Below are 21,739 nucleotides of genomic sequence, written 5' to 3'. Positions count from 1 at the left end.
GTATCAGTCATTACCTCTGACATCATTAAATTCAACTGAAAGCAACTGGTCTCTGACATTGGTTTTCCAGTTAAAATATTGATAAAATTCTCTCATGTTTAGGTTACCCACCCACCCCATAGAGTTATGGGGTGGGTGGGTAACCTAAATGTCACTGAGAATTATTGTATTCACTTTCCTCTGACTAGGGTAGATACTTAGATTTCCCTATCCTTGTCCACTTGATCTGCAGAAAATTCTTGTGTTTGTTTTTGAACAATACAGATCATCAAATTTACATTTCAGTAATCTTACTTTTGCTTTGTTTATTCTCATAAGAAGATCACACAGTAGTGTAGCATTCACATGACCTCTAGCTCAATGAACCATTCTTATCTTTGCTGAATTGTTATAAGTTGTGTCACAGTAGTGTCCAAGTTATGGTCTTGGGGCTCATTCCCATAGTAGTGAGGTGGATTCAGTGTCACTTGCACTTATCAGGCTATAAGTTGGAGATCTCGGTAGTTTCTTTGTTTATGGTCAGTTCCTGGAGCTAGGGAAAGACCATGCGGCATGACTCAATTGTCCTAATCTGGTGCACATTGACATGGGTCCTTGATCATACTACCATTTTTCTGACATATGAGGCAAAAATCTTGGGAATTATTTGAAATGTTTTGCAATATCATCCCTACAATTACCACCTAAAATTCCACTATCAGGGACATGACCAAATTTTTATTGTAATGTACAGCCATTGGACCATCATTGATTAAAGTTAAAGCTGTCTAACATAATTGGTGTAGTAGGAACTCAGGAACATTCATATGAATGAATATTTTCTCTCTGTATTCCAGGCAGCTTTGGAAGGGCTGGGATAACAAGGTGGAAGGAGAACCACAGATTTTTATGTTACAGGGCACAAAATTTTATGTTACTATGTTGTTTATCTATTTGTCTATCAGTCTGTCCATCTGTTTTCAATTTCATTTCCATCCAGTAACTCTTTTACTAAACTTTGTGCATGACATATGCTTGGTGCAAGAATGAAACCTGTAGAGTTTTGTCACAAAAGGGCAATGGTCAAGGTCATTGACTGCAAAAAGAATTTTTTTGTGCTGCTAATTAGATTCATTCTGCATCAGAGACCTTGACCAGCTTTGCTTATGGTTTGCACTTGGTGTAAGGAAGAAACTTAATAAATTTGTTGTCAAAGAGGTCAGAGGTCAGGATCATTGTGACTTAGAGAAATTTGGGTTTGATGGTGAACATGTTTTGTTGTAGAGTAAGTTTCTTTATCAAAGGTCAAATGTTATGATCATGGTGAGTCTATTAAGAAAATAATGAGTTCTTCCACAGAAAGATTAATTCAAAACAACATACCTTAATGAAAGTCCAGCTAATTGAGACTTGATGGTTAATAATCTCCAGATTCAGCTATTTCCAACTAATCATTGCACAGATGATTGATATGGGGCAGATATAATATGCTGTTCATGGTACATGTGTTTGCTAGACCTTAGCATCAAATTGAGGGTATTAGTACCTTATTACAGCACTTGCATACAGATGATATTTCTAACAGTCAAGTAGCAGTAGACAAGTTTCCATGTCGAACATCTTTGGTTTAGTATATTGCAATTTAGACTGACATTACACAAATACATAATCAGTTTATAGAGTGAAAACACTGGCACCCTTCTTCGGCTGTTTTCTGACTGATTTTTTCTTCAATTTACAGTAAGTCATTTTAAGCCATGATAATATCTCTCTCCCTCTCTCAAAAGAATTATTTCTTCCACTTTTTAACATATTGATACTTTGATGTACTAAATGTTTCAGGATCACTTCCCTACTAGTGCAGAAGATGATGGAGCTGTATTGTGGATCGTTTGAAAGTGATCAGTATGAAAACTTTATCAGTATGACAAAGATTAGTAAGTTTTGGATGCTGCTTGTTAACATGGAAGGACGTCAGTCACTCAACACAAAGAAGCATGATGTGTTCAGGAAAGGCATGCAATGCTTAGAATTCATTCTTGAGTCTTTAGCATCAAGCAGTATTACTTGTAGTTATATAGAGAAAATTTCAAAAGTTCATGATGCAAAGGAATTGTTGACTGCCATTGGCATAAAGTCCCGAGTTGATATTGACAAGCTTTGGAAAAATGCTGTGTCAGCTGTCCAGAAAGAGAAAGAAAGAATGACTCATGTTTTGGAAGTCCTACACAAAGTCAGGGCAGCCATTCCTGGGAATAGATTGCCAGCAGGATGGGAGAACTTTGAAGAACATATCAAAGACATTGACAAAAGACTTAAAGGTGGCAAACTTAGCACTGGGTATGTCATGGATGGTGCTCAGATTTGGTCTCATTGCTTGAACTTGCCAGAAGTAAGTGAGAAACTAAGTAGCTACATTGACTCCCAAGTCTTTTGGAATGCATGTCTGAGCATACTTTGTGACAAACCTGATCTTGCAGAGCAAAATGAACCAATTGCAGAAGAAGATGTTCCAGAAAATGAACTTTGTAATGGGGAGAAAGAATTGAGAATACTAGATTCCTTGAAATATATATTCTGTCAGAGTGATCAGGAATCAGATAGCTTTACCAATTGTGTCCATTTCCTTGAGGTCCTGGTAAAATATGGAGGTCTAAAGTACAGAGAGGACTGGACAATATTTTGTAAGAATGAAGAGGTTCCAATGACACATGTTGTAAAAATGTTTGAAAATGCAGATATTCTAACAGAAATAAACCTTCAGGAGAAAAATATCCAACTTCCCATTGCAAGTCACAAAATAAAAGCACTTAAACTATATCATGACTTTGATAAATTCCAGGGCCAAGTTAAAGCCATAAAGGCGGCATTAGAGGCACTAGAAATTGCACCAAGCTCAGACCAAACCTTTTATCATGCCATGAATGCTTTTGATAAGTTGACTTGCTCTGATATTGGAAAGATATCCTTGGAACAAGTGTATAAGGCATTAAATACAATTACTAGAATTGCATCAGACTTGAATGAAGAAAGATTGCAAGTGTTGTGGGCACTTTCAAAAGCAAGATCTTTAATTAAATTTGTAAAAGAAGTAGCTGATGTTGATTTTCGAAATCTAATAGATGCTGTGGAAGAGGTTTCAGAGCAATCAGTAAATGAAGCCACAGTATCAGGACTTATTGATGTGAAGAGGTTTCTCCAGCCTGTTCTGAAGAAGGACATGGAGACTGGCATTGTACAACTGTTCCAAACTATTTCTGAACAAATGAAAGATATCAAGCCAATTGAACTTGTGGGGAAGATTATGGACTGCAGAGATAATGTACACAATCTGAGATCTTTGTACAATAATGTGGCCAATAGAGGTATGAAGACCAGGGAAATCATCAACAATGTTATCAAGAATGGAATCTTCAGCTTTCAGGTGGATTCCAGTGATGACTGTGTGCTTAGTGTTGAATATCAGTATGGTAAAAAACATGGACATCACGATAAAGACAATTTGACTGACATGCGAAGTCGAGCTTTGCTCCTAATGAACACAGATAGCAAAGCTGAGACATATGAAACAACTAAAAAGAAAGAAAATCTTCAAACCTTTGTACTTTATGTTGATATTGCCTTAGAAATAAGCCAGTTATTGACAAATCTACATATATCAGGTCATTTTAAGTACAAATTATATAAAAAAAAGATGAAGGCAAGTGGCCTGAAAAGTTTAAAGGAAAATCTTGACATGGAATATGGCAGTTGGTGTGCAACACTTGAGGAATGCAGAGAAAAGCACTATTGGATGAATTTCATTTTTGGTCAACAACTGCATGTTATTTATGACTTTCTTGAAACAGGAAAAGAAAAAGACCAAGTTCTTAGTATGTTAAAATTTATTCATCCAGATGTACAAGTAGAAGGAATGAAAGAGTACTATGCAGAAATGAGCTCTGAGATGTCAGAATCCTCCATACTTGACAAAATTGCCTTGACACTTAATCATGTCTTGAATGATTTACAGCCAGTTTGTAGGCCAGTAGATGGAAGCTTTATGGTTTCTACAAAGATAACAGACTTCATCAGGCCAGGTAAATTGTCAATTATTGCCCTGGAGGAAAACAGCAATAAGGTGATGAAGACCATGCTAGCCCTCTACATTAACACAGTACAGAAGTTACCAGAACCCCATCAGGTACTTTTTTGCAGTCAGGATACAACATGGGTGGAAATTCAGCTTCTGTTACATCGCTGTGTTAGATCAGACAAGGAAAACCTTTTTGTAATTGCTAATGTGGAAATGCTTTCCAATGAAATACAGTTCCAACTTGTTGAAGCATTGCACAAGTTACCCAAGAGCCAAACATTCCTTCTTGCTATTATATGCTGTGGAACCGATAATCATCCCTTTGTGAATGAGTTTTGCGGATTTCTTTTGCCAGTACATCCTTTGTCAGGCACAACATTCAGAAATATTTTACAAATGACCTGGCCTGATGTTTGCTCAATTACCTCAGATGTTCCTGGCTTAGGAAAGACAGAGACTATTAGACAAAGATCACATGGGCAGGGTAAAGGAGTAGTGACATTTCACATCAGTGGACCTCTCAACAAAGCCAAACTTGTTGAGCGACTAGCTAAACTTAGAGTCAGATCACACCATGTTCTCCATATCGACATTGGAAACATTGACAATCCAATGGAACTAGATTCTTTTTTGTTTGAAATAATTATCCTTGGCTTTGCATCAGCAGGCAGATCATATGTTCATTTGCCCACAAAGGACATTTTCATAGAGATTGCCAATACAATAAATCATCAATTAAGAGATGCACTTCAGACTGCCATGTCTTTCAAGAAGGAAAATTTATCCTGGCAAAACTATACAGATTTCATTATTAGTAGTGATATCAATAGTCCTGTTCAAGTTGTTTGCCACTATCTAAATGTACTTGATGAGGGAACAATTGACAGCAAAGACATTTACTTTACAGGTAAAAAAGCTGCAAGTCTGTTGCAAGCACAAAGATGTCAGCAGCTGCTTAAAAAGTACTTTCCTGGAACTGGAGATATGTCTTTCAACATGGCAAGAATTTTTATAAATGTTTTAGCAGACCAGCTGAAGAAGATGAGTTGTAGTACTTTCTTCCGGACACAAAATTTGCAAGCTGCTTTAGGAGAGAAAGAACTTATTACTGTAAAAAGTAACCTTCTGCATGCTCTTCTGAACACATCAAGTGAATTTGCTTCAAGGTCTGTGAATAACTGCAGGAAGGTACAGGCCTCAGCAATAAAGTCAGACAGTGAGTTACACTCTCAATCTCTTGAACTATCCAGTGGTGGAAATGAAAATTTACTAATTAAAAGGGTAGAGGGCATGATTAGATGGGAAGACAGCAATCATTTGATATTTGTATTTCATAATCAAGACATTCAGACATTATCAGCTATGTACAGAGATAACTCAAAAGTACCTGGTCATATAAAAAATTTGTTTGAGAGTCAAGTAAAAAAAGTCCTTCCAGACTTCAAGTCCAAGTCTGCTTCTGAACTGCAAGATATACTTCAGAGAGTAGCAAGAACTAATACTGTGTCACTCACCAAGACAAAGCTGGAAGATATGGCAAAGAATTATGCAATTACACCAGACAACTTGTTGAAGATGGTTCTCATAATGTTAAGAATAAAGGCACATATTCCAGTCCTTATAATGGGAGAAACTGGCTGTGGAAAAACCTCACTTGTTCGCTATTTATCTCAGATTTGTGAAGTTTCCTTTCATGTTGTTCAGATACATGCAGGTGTAGAAGAGGAGCATATATTGGACAAAATTTATCAGATAAACAGAAAAGCAGAGGAAAACTTAGCAGACTCAGTTTGGCTTTTCCTAGATGAAATAAACACCTGTAACCACCTTGGACTTATCAGTGATATACTTTGTCATCACAGGTGCTTTGGTAAAACTTTGTCCCCAAACCTTGTTGTAATGGCTGCCTGCAATCCTTATAAACTGAGGCCAGAAAAGAAAGTACTGACAGCAGGTCTCCAAGGAAAAATAAAAACTGATGAAATGTCTCGTTTGGTTTATAGAGTATTCCCATTACCAGAGACCATGGTTGACTATGTGTGGGATTTTGGAAGTATCAGTGAGAAAGATGAAGAAGCCTATGTTCATCGCATGATTCAGAATGTCTTTGTAAAAAGTCCAAAAATGGATGCTTTGCTTGCAGATCTTTTAATCATGTCCCAGAGAACTGTTCGTGAGATTGAAGAGTCAGATTCCTGTGTGAGTTTACGAGATGTAAACCGGTGTAAATTGTTGGCAAAATGGTTCCAAGACTTCTTGAAGAAGAAAAGAGGACATGGTCTTTATTTAAGCAAAGATTTTGAAATTCGGTGTATGATCTTGTCTTTGGCTCATTGTTACCACAGTCGTTTGGCAAATGCAGAGGACAGGAAGAGTTACAGAAAAAGAATATCAGATGTCATTTACTGCCATAACATTAAAGAATATAATGAGGATAAAATACTAGACATTATCACAGAAGAGCAGAGAGATATTCTGAACAAGATGGAACTTCCTGCTGGCACTGCACAAAACACAGCTTTGCAGGAAAATGTGTTTGTTATACTGGTGTGCATTTTAAATAGAATGCCAATATTTGTTGTGGGTAAACCAGGGTGCAGTAAATCTCTTTCTATGCAAGTCATCCGAAGCAATCTAAGGGGTAAAGATTCTAAAGATCCCCTATTCAAGCTACTACCTCAGCTGAATTGTGTTTCTTTTCAGGGTTCAGAATCTTCCACGTCAGATGGCATCAGCAAAGTGTTTGAAAAAGCACAGAGATACCAAGAAAATAATGACCCAGAAGAGGTTTTGTCAGTTGTTATTTTGGATGAAATTGGATTGGCAGAAATATCAAAGTTCAATCCGCTAAAGGTGCTTCATAGTTTATTAGAGCCCGAGGGAAAGCAATTCCCAGATGTAGCTGTAGTTGGAATCTCAAACTGGTCATTGGATGCAGCTAAAATGAACCGTGCAATACATCTTTCCAGACCAGAGATGGATGAGGAAGAACTGTACATGACAGGGAAGTCAATTGGCAAGTCCATGGAAAGAAAGATGACAGACAGTGACCATGAACTTACAAGGCGTACAAGATTGAAAACCATAAAAGCAGTAGAGATGGATAAGGAACTCAAATTCTTAGCAAATTCATACATGAAGTATGTTGAAAAGCAGACATTTGCAAATTTTCATGGCTTGCGGGACTATTATTCACTTGTCAAATTCATAGCAAGAATTCTATCAGAAATGCCAGATCAAGATATAACAGATGCAGTGAAAATGGATGTAATCACCAGAGGGCTGCTGAGAAATTTTGGTGGACAGCATTCAGAACTTTCAACACTGCATGAATTGTTCAAAGCTAACCTTCAGTCCTTGGAAGATCATAGAGTACCTGTCATTGACTTGATTACTGAAAACATACAAGATAGGATGGCACGACATCTGATGTTGATTACCTCTGGTGATGCTGCATTGGATATTTTGGAACAACAGCTGGACAAACTTGGAAGAGACAAAATTACAATATATGGAAGCCAGTTTGAAGAGGACCTCACTGATGACTACAACTATAGAATACTGAACAGGATAATACTTTGTATGGAACAGGGTCTTGTCCTCATCCTCAAAGATTTGGATAGCATTTATGGAAGTCTGTATGATATGCTAAATCAGAACTACACAATTGTTGGGGAAAAAAAGAACTGTAGAGTGGCTTTGGGACCATACAGTAATCCAATGTGCCAGGTTCATGATGACTTCAGATGCATAGTTTTGGTGGATGAGAGCAAAATTGATCATGCAGATCCACCATTCCTTAATCGCTTTGAAAAACAAAATTTGAAACTTACAGCTATCTTGTCAGAGATGGAACATGTTATTATAGGTGACTTGGACAATTGGGTGAAACATTTGACAAATGTACCAACCTATAATTTCGAGCCAGTTGATATCTTTCCTATTTACGGTGCTGATATGATTTCATCTTTGGTGCATAAATGTCTCATTGAAATGGAAACAGATGGAATTCATGATGTTGCTGATGATGAATTTCCTGATAAACTGAAATATCTCTGCAAGCAGAGATTATTATGGATCATGAAACCAGATTCTGTACTTAGATGTGAATTATCAGTGTTTGGAACAAATCCAAAGCATGCAAAGGAGTTAAAGAGCATTACTAAGGATTATTTTAATCTCCCAATTCATGAGGGACTTGAAACATACTTCCACTCTGAAATTAATAATATATCTGAAGGAAGTGAAAGCAGCAGAATGTTTATGATATTTACTAATAGCAATGTACACACAAATGTACAAGCCATCATGTCAGATATTAGGTGCCAGGTTGACAAACTTGGAGCTTTCAAATCAGAGAAACAGTTAACAAACAGGATGCAGCACTTCTGGTCAGAACCAGACCCAAAACTGTTAGTACTACAGTGCAAACCTTCAGATGATGAAGCACATATTTTGTTAGCAAGGAATGTAATCGAAAGAACAAGGAAAGAATATCTGGATGAACCATGTGCATCAGCAAAACATGTCTGCATGATCATGCACCTTGACAGAATGAAAAGTGGGTCAAGAGCTGTGCCTCAAATCAACTTTCTAACAGATTGGAAACTTGTAATGCTTGATAGTCTGGAACAACCAAGATTGCCACTTACAAAAGCAGTTGGCAGGAGCTTAGTGGAAACAATTAAGCAAAGAAGACCACTGTATACATACATTCAGGAACAATTATTTTGGGCTTTCACCAGAATACAATATGCACCAGGGGGTAGAGATGTCCACAGCATCGACTTGGTTATTAAACAAATTCAGTCATCAGGAAACTTCTTGAAAATTTTGGATGATGCTATATTCAGATGGATTGAAGAACAGGAAGAACATATGGATGTGAAGAACTGGCAAGTTGAAGTGGCCTGTGATACCCATGCACTTTATTCCTCATCAACATTCAGTCTTGCTCTTGAAAACTACATTTCACAGGTTATCAATGATCCTCTAGCAAGGATATTGTTTGAGCTTGAGAAATTGGATGCTTTGTCTGCATTCTTGCAAGAAGATGCATCAACTGAAGTACAGTCAATGTGGAAGGAGTTATTCAATGACCCAAAACTGTTTTCCATTCATAATACACCAAAGCCAACTGAGGCAGAATGTTTTACATGCTCAAACCCAATACTGCAGTTCAAGATGCCTTTCTTCAGGGTTGTATATGAAAAAATTGAGACCACCAAGTCTTTTTTTCTAGAGGCAGTGCAGACAGTAAAATCAGCTGCAGGAATAGAGGATGTCCATGAAATACCAGATATTATTTGGAAGGAGCTACTATTGAATCAAAAAAACATGATCACCCAAGAAGTTCAAGAACTGGAGAAAATGACATACAGCAAGTGGCTGGAGGATTACCAAAATGACTTCTTCCATGTAACATCATATCAACTTGCCAAAGGACTTTCCAGCCAGCAGAGAGCTCAGGCAATGAGATGGTGCTTGTATGGAGAGGTAGAATTACAAGATATTCATGCTACAGCTATTATAACAAATCTGCATGCAGCATACTGGATTCACTTTGGTTTATTCCAGTCAGAACTTCAGCTTCTTGACATGTGCAAGGAGGTTTTAGAAGAAAAGGGTGGAATCGATTATTTGTTGCAAAGTTTTTCAAATGACAGTATCACTGAAGGATCACTGGATTCAGATTTCAGTAACCAAGAATGCCAAAATGTGACAGAAGATGATGAAGTATCAGCAAGTAAAGGAATACTGACCGATGATGTTGTGCAAGAAAAAGATGGCATTTTGGATAATACGTCAACCATTGAAATTGAGGTTGGCTCCAGTATGCATGATACAACTGTAGAGAAACCAGATGATAAAATTCCACTTCCAAAAGGAGATGTGTCCAAAAATACTAATCAAGAAAAAAAGAAAAGATGTGAACAGTTGGTTGAAGAGCTTTGCAAAATTCTTCTCCCAACTGATACAACCTTAAGTAGATATTCTGATGTAAGTGTTTGGCACCAAAGGGTCACCAGTGTATTGGCAATTGCCAACCAAGTTTCCATGGATCCAAGTGTTCTTCATGCACTGAGGCTTTGTTGTGATGTTGTCATTCAGATTGTACTACAACAACCAAGTGAGATAGATAGACTGAAACAATTGGGATCACTTTTGCAGAATGATTTACTTCTGGACTCCAAAGAAATAAGAGATCTAATGAGAGGTGTGATAGAAACTAATAAAACCATTCACAAAGATAATTCCCAGAGGCTTATTGCTGCATATTGCAGTAGATGCATAGCAGCAAATCCGGACACTGAAATAATCAGTTGGTTGATGGACTTGATATCAGATCAGTGTTTACCAGACAACACGATGACAAATTTGAAACCTCCAATTCATCATGCTCTTCATACAGAACTCGGCCTGGATCATGATATATTTTTCAAACTTCTGGAAAATGTTGACAGCTCACTTGAAATAATGGAAGAGTCACCCTTTCTATCAGCTATGGATATCTGTCTTCAGAAACTTTATGATATTGGGCTTGTGGATTCACCTTTTCCAGCCTTGCTTATTGATATCCTAGACCAGGATATCATGAGAGAATGGATCACAGTACGTATTGCAGAAGCCATTTCTACAACAGATCCACAAGTTAATTATTTTTTGAAGGCGGACAAAATATTACAGGCTGATACATTTTCCCTTAGACATGTTACAGCAATTGCTTACATAAGGAGCTTCATGACAGTACTTTCCTTGGATTTGGAAGAAAGGAAATATGACACCTCAGGGTGCCAAGTTGTAATGCAAACAGTAAATGCTTTATTGTCTCAGAATGATAAAAGGATCAGATCTTTGCAAGTATTTCTACTGAAATGTCTTGGAAAGGAAAAATGGATCTTCCAGCTGCAAAGAATATGTAAGAAACTTTCTGATCATGTCAAGTGTTATGAGGAGGACAAATGGCAAAAAGATTTTGATTTGAAATTTGTGGAAATGAGTCCAGTCTCATGTCATGTTTCCCAGATCATTTCATCAGCTGCATTTGATGCAGCAAAGGATAAGGAATCTATAAAAACTTTGGTCGAGAGAGCAACATCTTCAACAGAGGATATGCTATACTTAAATAATGAAGTAATGAGACATTTCTACATGAAAAAACTTATCTCTGAAATAATTGACATAACACGATGTGAGATGATAGTGAACTGTGCAAAAGAAATGAAAATGGAAAGAAGGGCACTAAGTGTTCTTGAATGTTTCTGTGGAACTAGTGATTTTCAAGTCAAAGAATTGCAGTTACATGAAGAATCTCCTTCCCTACATAAAGACCTTGCCTCCATTGTTGGCCGTCTAATTGTGATTTTGACAGGGTATGGGTGTGACGCTGGAAAGCCCGTTTCTCTTTTTGCAAAAAGTTTACTGGATCCTGTATGTTTGTCAGGACTATTTCTTCCAGGCATGCCTGAAACAGTAGAAAAAAAAATGTCACATATCCCATCAGCATGCTTTACTAGTGAGGATGAAAGCTTCCGAATTCTGAGGGAAGGTACGATTGTAGATCTTCAAATCTCAACTCTTTGCAAGTTAGACCTGGAAGTCAGCTACATACCTTGCAAAGGATACTGCCTAGAGCACACTTCTAAATTTGAAGAGATTGCCTTTGGATCAAGAAAGATCTCAAGTCTGTCAGGGACAATTCTCAATGTTATCCTTCATGGTTGTCTTTTGGGATCAATTGCAGTTGGATTTGCATCAGTAGATGATATTCATACCCTACTTGACAAAAAAATTGAAAGGAAAGAAACTAGTTCCTTTCTTGTTGAAGCAATGGAGATGGAACTGAGGTTTCTCAGTTTATACCTAGGCCTTCCGCAGCAAGATACAATTGTACTACTTCATCACATTTTGTACCAAACCAAAGCACTGCTTTGTGATGATAAGAGATGTATGGTTTCAGAGGCAGAAAGAGCTGAATGGGAAAAGGAATTTTCGAAACAAGTTGACATTTTAGTTGTAGACAGATATGCAAAAATTATCAGTTTGAGGAGAGAACAGTATACTATATATGGTCTCCCACTAGATGCTTTGGAAAACTTTGTTCAAGAAGTTGATGAAATAAAATTCGAGGATAGAACACAAACCATGCCATCATTATGGCGATCAACAGTAGCACCTTCATTTGAGAGTCTTGTTGCAGAGCTTCAACATAAGAAGGAGGATTTCCTGTTTCTCCATCTTGTTTTGAGCAATTTAGAAGGGATAAATCTCCTGAAACACATTGGTACAATTCTGCATTGGCATTTAACATGTTTTGCAAATGTGAGTTTTACAATCAAGAAAAGAGAGGCTGAAGAAATGACAATATCTGAGTTCCTACACAAAGAATCTGATGAAAAACGAAGACAATTGATAAAGGACAGGTTCGACCAGTTTAGGAAAGCATGGGATAATATTATGGAAAACCAAGAAGCCTTGCTAGAGTTTGATCCAGAATTTCCCTTGTTGGAACATGTCCATGGTCAGCTACAGCTAAAACACTGTCTTTATGATGGACCTCATTCAACAATATTCAGAGTGCTGTCCACATTGGTTTGCATGCAAAATAGGTTGATTGATGAGACTTTAAAAATAGCTGTCAAAATGAAACCTCTGTCACTAAGCTTTTTGAGAAGAGGTGAAAAAGCTATGATCCCATGCACTTTGTTGACAGATTTGATCAGCAGAGATGTTGTAAATTTTGAATGGGATGACAGTTTCCTCAAATATTCACAGAATAATGTGCAGTATGGATATGGAAGGCATATTATATATGACTTTGAAAAGATTGAGGCTGAAATTGCAAGTGAAATCTTAACTAATATTAAGTACTTGCTAATGGATGATTCCTTGCCAAGGATAATCTATGCTGATGAGCTTTTCCAAAATTATGTTGCAATGATTAAGCATATTCAGAAGAATATAGAACAGGAACCTTTACCTTCAGATCTAGTTCTGGCAATCAGTAAAAAGAAGGAGAGAGACCCAAAGCAAATTTTGGACTTCCTAACACATCTTGGAATGATCCTGTCTCTTTTAAAGAAAACATCTGGAAAGCCGGACACTTCCCTTGTGGACTACATGGATGACTGGAAGAACATACTGACTCGTCCGTTTCCCAAAGTCCTGCTGCCAAGTCCTGAGAACAGCATTAGACTGTGTCATCTTGTGTCTCTGCATGAACTGCTGGAAGAACTGAATGCAGGCAGCATAATTGATTCTTTGGATGATACATTCCGTATAAAGTTGTCATCACACACCCAGAGAAAAGTCTCTGATCTTCTGTCAAAGAATACACAATTGGCAGAGTTGGCTCTAAAGGCAGTAAAGCGTTTTGTTCACAGATGTCTGTCATCTGTGAACATAGACATTTCACAAAGGATTATAAATTACCTGTGTGAAGACTCCTTCTGGCCATTTGGGATGGTGAGCAATGGCATATTGAAGCATGGAGAACTGGTGCAAGATCTACAAATGCTATTTCCAGAAGATGTTACAGTTCAAAATGTGCACACATTTTTCCAGCTGCTTGATTCAAAAGTAGAGGTAAGTTAATATATTCCATATTAATATGCTACTTGAGCTTCTTCTGTAAAAATGGATCATTATTTGTCATTATTCCTACATGTCCTTTGGTTTTGTTTTAACTGAGAATGTCTTGTAACTTTTGACTTTGTTTTTTTTAAATTAATATTACCCCATTTTTAGTTCTACTGGTCATCAACCAGAAGAGGTTATGTTATATCATGTTATCTGTCATCCATCCATCCATTAGAACAAGTGTGTTACTGCAGCTCATACAAAACTACATGGAAATTAGCCATGAAACTTCACACACATTGATCAGAGGTCTAGGTAGTCCAAAAATTAAAATGATAACACTCAAACATCCATTATGACCACCATTCACCAGAATACTTCTTATAGTGCCTAATGCTGGTCCTAATGAAAATTATGCCAATCTGACTACAAATATGGCCACCATGGTGTTCATTTTAAAAATCTTGATATTGCTACTTCTGAATGGATGGGGAAGATTTCACCAAAATACATTTTATGATAACAAGATGGCCTTAAATGAAAATGGCGCCAGTCATGCATCCAGTATATCTGCCATGATGACCATCTTGAAAATCTTAATGATATTCCTAATGGATGGACTTGTCAATATGTAGTTTTTCAGCAAAAGACTTCTTACAGTGTCTACTCAGTCCTACATGAAAATGGTACCACTCCAACATCCAGTATGGCCACCATAGCAGCCATCTTGAATATCTTGCTATTGCTTAAGAATATCAGAGATGGTTGCAATACTCAGTATTTAAGAAGAAATAGTCTTGTCTGGACTTCCTATAAATTCTGTCTGGTCTGTAGAGCATCAGTCCCATCAATGGATTCTTGTTTTGGCCTTAGTTGCCTTTCCAGGGAAGTATTTTTAAAATTTTAAATAAGTCACTACCTTTTATACTTTGTACCATGGTACATATTTACTTTTGATTTTGAAGAGGTTACTTTTTTGGTGTACTTTTAGGAAATGTTATTGCCTTTTCTATTTTGTATGCCTGCCTATTGATCATATTATGCTGTGAAACTGCAAGTCCATAACATAACTTCACTTTTTCAGTATATACCTTTGTCAGACATGGTGGCTAACTTGAGGAAGAAGCCTATCAGTTTTAGGTTAAAGAGTCAAATATCAAAGTCACAGTGACTGAAAAAAGAAAAATGGTTTCTGCAGAATAATACTAGTTCTGCATCACATACCTGGACCAAACAAAGTGGATATCTTGCACTTGGGGCAATGAGGAGCCTATGGATTTTTTGATCAAAAGATCAGAGGCCAATGCTATTATGGCTGGAAGAAGCTTTTCACACAATGGTTTTCATACAGCTGTAACCTTATATCTATACCCTGAACCAGAATATTTGAATAGCTTGCACTTAAGGTTAAGGAAGAAGCCCATAGATTTAGAGGTAGATATGTCAAAAGTCATAGTCACTGACAGAAATAAGAAAAATGTTTAAGTTCTCACCAACGTTTATGGTAACTTACACATTGAGTAAGAAAGAAGCTTGTTTAGCTTGGAGTCATAAGATCAAAGATTATGGTTACATTTAGGGAATAAGAAAAAAATGGTTTCTGTACAGTAACTTTAGTTCAAGACTAAGCACCTTGACCAAAGGTTGAGGTCATTGAGACCCACAGGTCAATAACTTCCTCACCGATGAAGATTGACCTAGGTCCTCCTATTGTATGAGATAACTAATGGCAGTAAACTTTTGACCTGAATTGTGTCCCATGATGATGTTCCAGAAGGACTTGGCCTTGTTCAGAGAGTGCATTTTTTTCTGTTTTGGTTTATCTGGCTCTATATTGGTAAAATTCTGCTGTTATGCTGTTGAATCCAATGCATACATACCTACCTACTTGTTTGGTTGGGTGAGTGAGGGTGGGTGAGGTAGTCATACTTGAAAAGTTTGGTATGATTGTTCCTGAGCCATGTCAGCATGGGATCTTTACTAAAAGACTTCTTTTGATTTCAAGTGGTCCCAAATGAAATTGTAGCTTAGTCTTGAAAATCTTATTGCAACTCCTGAATGAAAAGCCATATCAGCATGGAGTTTTCACCACTGACCTTATAGGGTTTGGTAAATCTTAAATAAAATTGTGATCTAATGTCCAATAAGGCCAACACAGTGGTTATCTTGCAAATCTTACCACTGTTCTTCCTAGATGGAATATTATTGACATCATGTTTTCACCAGAAGATTTCTTAACTTGTCTGTTTGGTGCTAAATGAAAATTGTACCTGTTTTGAAATTCAGTATGGCCCCCATTCAGTCATCTTGAAAATTTTGTTATTGCTACTCTTGAGTCTAAAGTTATATATCAACTTCAAAAGAAAACTTGTTGCGTTATCTAGCTTGTCTTGGATAAAAATGGTACCAACAATATGACCTCCAAAATAATTACCATGGCTGCCATCTTGAAAATCTTATCAGTTCCCCTCCTGAATGGAAAGTTGTATTGATGTGGTTTTCACCAAGATTCTTATCGTTCTAATTACAGGTAATGTAACATGATTTGTTATAATGTAATTCTGCTTATAATGCAATGGCAGCATGGCTCCCATTTTTTTTTTAAGGTGACTTTCCTTTTTAACATCCTAATTACATGCTCTTGGAAAGGTTTATTTATTCATATCCCTAGCAGATTTATAATCCTAGCACTGCGTTTAATGTTGCCTTTAAAACTTAACCATGCACCGTTTCCACCATATTGGCTGTATACAACTCAAAACTGAAGTATATTTGATATCTGATAACTGCGGCGAACAAAGCAAATGATATATGATAAGTTTAGTTAAAACTAATGACATTGAAATTTTAATGCACGTTTTCTATGGGGAAGTTTTATGAAAAATTTGTTAATGCAATCCCGCTTATATCAAGATGTTTTTCTTTGGACCCCAGGGTTTTTACCTGTATTGATAAGTCCAAAAGAAGCATATCTGAAATTCAGTATGGTCGCCATAGCAGCCACTTGAAAATATTGTTAATGCTACTCTAGAATTGATGCTCATATTAACATAGGGTTTTCACCAAAAGACTTGTGATATCTAGTTTGTCCTAAATGAAAGGGTGTCCTACAGACATCCACTGAATGGATGGTTATATTGGCAAAGGATTTTAACCAAAAGTCTACTAATGATGTCTAGTTTGCCTGAAATGTAAATGGTGCAGATCGTGTTTTGGTTATGGGTGCTGCAGTTGCCAGTTTGAAAATCCGGTCGCTCAAGAATATTAGAGATGGTTTCAACACTTGGCAGTTAAAAAGAAGCAAAATTTATTATCTTGAATTCCTGGGATTTCCTTTTGATGGACTCTTCTTTTTGTAAAGCTATACCTTAAATATAAATGAAAAACGGCTCTATAAATATTATAAAACATTCCCAAACTGCTATAAATCAGCTTCCTTTATAGACTGGCCACCAATTTTGTCCTATCTGGGCCATTCAAATGTGGTCATATTCATCAATCTTCTGCATATCAGGTACATCTTTAAAACTAGCTCGAGGAGCATTTTTTGTGTGGATTGCAGTAGATACTATGAATGTGAGCCATATATGTACATAGGACTCGTTCACTTTAACTTCATTATTGCAGGGGTCTTGTTATAAGGTGAGTATGGTCAAATATTACATTGTATTAAGTATTTTTAAAGGAATTTCATTATAAAACATTTTTGATATAAGCTGATAAGGAAGTATACTCATGTACAGCATTATATTAATAATAATAATAATAATACTTTATTTATAGAGGGTGACTCATTAGTCAAGGACTATTCTCCCTTGAAGCCCTCTTAAGGAGAGTATAAAAATGCACAATATATGAAGAAAGCAATAATTACTGTTTATTTTAACATGTTTAGTATTAAAATACTAAATTCCATTATCAAGTAGAAGCACATACATGCTCATGATATCTCTTCTTAAATACTCTAATATTTTCAGCAGATTTTACATTAGTGGAAGCTTATTCCACAGAACTGTACCAGAGTATTGAAAACTCTTTTTAAATTGCTCTGTTCTTGGTTTTGGTGCTAGAAGGTTTCCATGTGATATTGATCTCAACTGGTATTGTGTTAAAAAAGGCCTGAATAAGTCCCGAAGATACTCTGGTGCAGTTCCATGTAGATATACATATAAAAGAACTACCTTGTGAAAATCTATCCTGTCATTTATTGTGAACCATTTGAGTTCTGTAAATAATGCTTTTGAGGGATGATCAATAGACGTATCTAAAATTATGCTTGCTGCTTGTTTCTGAAGTTGATAAATCCTGTCAAGCTCAGATTTAGCACAGTTTCCCCATACATTTGAACAATAATCCATTGTTGGAAGAATACATGACTTGTAGTATATAATGAAGGAGTGCTGTGTCTTGAAGATTCTGATCTGATAACTTAATCCCTTTTTTTGTAAAGCATAATTTTAATCAGTATTCGTGCCCAGTTAATGCATTCATACATTGAAACGTTTTGGTAGTTTATACATGAACGAAGATAAGTACATTTAAGAATAAACTAGTCTTTTTTAAAAGTATGGTAGGATTATGTTCGTAGACAACTTTGTCTAGTGGAGGAGTTTTTAATAGTCTGTCTCTCGTCCTTAGGAAAGCAAGAAAAAGGACCAACGCATGACTATGATGCTTCAATCTCTTCCAAGCCAGACCAAGACTCAGGGAACTCGGGCAAATCGACGGCGAGCAGTAGCAAAAGGGTACAGCAAGACATAATTACACACCCATGATGATGTGTAAGGAATAATTTCCATAGAGAATCAGGTGTCTTTATGTTTGATTCATAATAAGATTTAGTCCATGGAAAAATCTCACAGAGGATCCAAGGATACATTGTTATTGTTTTTTGTTATTGTATAGTTTCATGAACATTCATCAGGTACATGCATCATATGGTTTGCTTTTGCATCATGTAGCATATCACATTTTGCAGTCTCACTTCTTGCTGTATAGGAGTTGATTAGAATATTTGTTTTGAGGATATTAATCCCTATTTGTTAGCACATGTACAGCTACAAAATTAAAAAAATATATACCTGGTTATGACTGACTACATTTGTTCTGCAATGGGTTCAGATTTTAAAAGAAATGACAATGCAGATGCAAAAGTGTTAAATTAATAAATGTGCTAACTGTGGGTTTTGTCATAGAGAATACCAGTAGTGTGGATACCATTATTTTCTTGATATACCTGTATACCACTGATAAATTTAATTACATTCATGTATACTTTGATTTTGGAGTTAAATTATTTTACGGGATTCAGATATTAGTTAAAATGTCATTATAATTTGTTTAGTCAATGTTTAGTCAAATGGAACAGTTTGTACCTAATGTTTAATTCATAAATTATTGAGATACCTATCATGTCATATATATATATATATATATATATATATATATATATATATATATATATATATATTACATTTACAATGTAAATATTGTATTTTATAAAAAAATATAATCATCATACTTTTATATATGATTAAGATGTTGTTACTTACTACTAGTATCATTATCATTTTTTTTCTCATCTGTATATAAAATCTGTTACATTTACTTTAAATTTCTTTGTTGAGGCAGACTTGAACTTTGCCCTAAATTAGTCAGATAAGAAGTATCACTTCAATGACTTTTATTTTTCCCATTTGTTGGTAACTCATTGTTAGTAGGCCAACACGGAAGTAGTCTTATTCATGAGAACAGATACTGTGAAATGACTAGTATTATAGTGTTTAAAGTCCACTCTTTCCAACCAATGTTTTGTTCTAGATTAATCTGATTTAACAAAAAATAATATCAAATAAAAAAAAATTAGCGCAAATTTATATAAACAAACCACATGTGCATTTTCATGCACTATTGTTACTCGTTTTACAGAAAACTTTATTGAGAATAATACATGTGCCTAATTATTTGTGGATTAAATTTTGTTAAATTAATCCTGGTCATTATGAAAGCACACTGGCGATATAAACAATCATGGATATGTATATATTAGAAGGGTAAGCTTCCTTTGACTGTGTTGGGAGCTGTACACTTTGGCAGTGCATATCTGAACAAAAGACACTTAGATCAATTTTGACACTGATTAAATCCATAATGTAAAGTGGTAATGATACACACAGCATGTATGATGGTAAATTCCAGGAAAATCATAATGTTGTAGGTTTGGCTTCCCTTGTACAAGCCATGCTAGGATCAGTGCTTGAAAATGGACATATGTTTAATATAGTAATAATGTTCATAATTACTAGAGCTGAAACAAATTATATTTCTGTATTTTAGCATGTGATGTAGAGTTTTGATGTTGCATCATGGTACAAGCTTCATCTTTCAAGGCACAAAGTCCTAGTTACATGCCCTGATTCTGAGGTTTACTGACTGCAAGAAATGTAACCATTCACTGCACTTATTTTAGTCCTTTCCTTTCCAAAAAGTAATTATTTGTACACATATTGTATATATTATAATTTCCCAGAGTTGCTTTGTTAACCAAACATAAAATACCCAGTTGTTACATTCCTGCTCCAAGTATTGATTTCATTGATTTTCTAGCTCATTATTTTCTTTCAGTTTGTGCTTTATATGTATCATATATATATTACCTGTGTTTAAAATCTGTAAATAAGAAAATGTAAATAATATTGCTTTGTTGAATTCTTTGAAATGATTTTTTTTAAATTCAAGTGTCTGCATAGCAGTTTGGAAATAATTGAAGTTATCATGTGCATAGTACTTATAAATACCGTACAGACATATTGTATATAAATTTTACTTCACGAAGACCAGCTTGTGGTGCCCTTTCTATGAGTTGACTCTGTTTATGATAATAGTTCCCTTGCTCATATGATGTTGCTGGTTTAAATGGAGTAAATTTATTATGCTAATTGACCTTCTGGGTGAAAAACAACAGCAATAAAAAGCTGTTTACCATTTTGGTGATGCTCATTTTGACATGGTGCAGATGTGTTCGTGGATTTTTGTATAATATTACTAAATAGTCAAAAAATAGGTATTGCGGATCCTAGACATGGTTTCACTTTGATAACAGGTTCAAGAGGCTAAGACATACATAGTTGTAGGATTTTCAACACTCTCAGTCTTAGTAAATTTTTATTCCCATGTTATAAAAAATTAAATTCATCCTTATTTCCAATGATAATTTTCTTTTATTTCATTAAGGATATTTTCTGCTGAGGTTTTGTTGTTTATAGAAACAGCCATATCTGTCTTTGGAGATAGTGTACTCTTGTTTTCCAGCATCTGAACAAACTGTATTTCCAATGGTATCATAAAAACTGATTGCTGGATGGTCATGATGAAAACATTACCATGCTGCACATTCTTATTTTAATTCAGCAGTGATGTCGGCTCTTTCATACAGAATGTTGTGCAAATTTGGCTTATTGAATTTCTCACTATTTGCATTCTTTCAGTTTTGCTGAAATTGTATGATTCGAGATGGACTCCAAATAATCACATTGCATGTGTCTAAAGTTGTAAGTTGGTTGATTGCATTAATGTTCTTGTATTTTTCACAGATTTGTGACAAATGGAATGTAATATATTGGGGGATAAGTACAGAAAATAACTTTGCACAAAACTAGAAAGGGCTGCTTTGTATATATTAATTAACATATTTTATAGTTATAAAATATAAAAACATTAACTTTGAAAAAGTAAGAATTTCATGAGGTTAGTTTTTAGTTCGCACTGTTTGCATCTATAAAAATATATGTACATTGTTGATATAAAGTTCTAAAATTTGTCTTTGTTGCTTCTAAGATTTTGTATTTTGATCATACATTGATCAATTGGCATGCTTAAAAGATGAAGTAATTGTTGAATATTTAAATGTTCATTATTATGTTGTGTGCTGCAGTTTTTATATTTTGTTTGATCTGTTGATATCTATGTACACTTCTTGATTCTAGATTTTCAGAGTGGTCTGAGTGAAAGATGGGTTTAACTTATATGTAATTTGTTCATACATATTAATGTACATAAAATATTTTTGATTAGTATGGTGTTTATATGGTGTGCAGAATAACATAA

At 35.6% G+C, this 21,739-nt stretch overlaps 1 protein-coding gene across 1 annotated transcript in view; it reads left to right on the top strand.

Moving 5' to 3' along the window:
* The window catches only part of LOC149787425 (uncharacterized), a 64,052-nt gene extending 45,059 nt beyond the window's left edge, over window positions 1–18,993 (top strand). Inside the window, exons 5-6 of the mRNA XM_089976102.1 lie at window positions 1,805–13,639; window positions 18,272–18,993. Coding sequence (XP_089832228.1) covers window positions 1,805–13,639; window positions 18,272–18,394 — 11,958 coding nt within the window. The 3' untranslated portion in view covers window positions 18,395–18,993. The remainder of the gene's footprint in view (window positions 1–1,804; window positions 13,640–18,271) is intronic.
* The last annotated feature ends 2,746 nt before the right edge of the window (window positions 18,994–21,739 follow it).

Source organism: Sinohyriopsis cumingii, chromosome 12 (assembly GCF_028554795.1).
Source record: "Sinohyriopsis cumingii isolate HCF-2022 chromosome 12, ASM2855479v2, whole genome shotgun sequence".
Classification (NCBI taxonomy): Eukaryota; Metazoa; Mollusca; class Bivalvia; order Unionida; family Unionidae; genus Sinohyriopsis; species Sinohyriopsis cumingii.
This window is presented reverse-complemented; position numbering and strand designations above follow the sequence as displayed.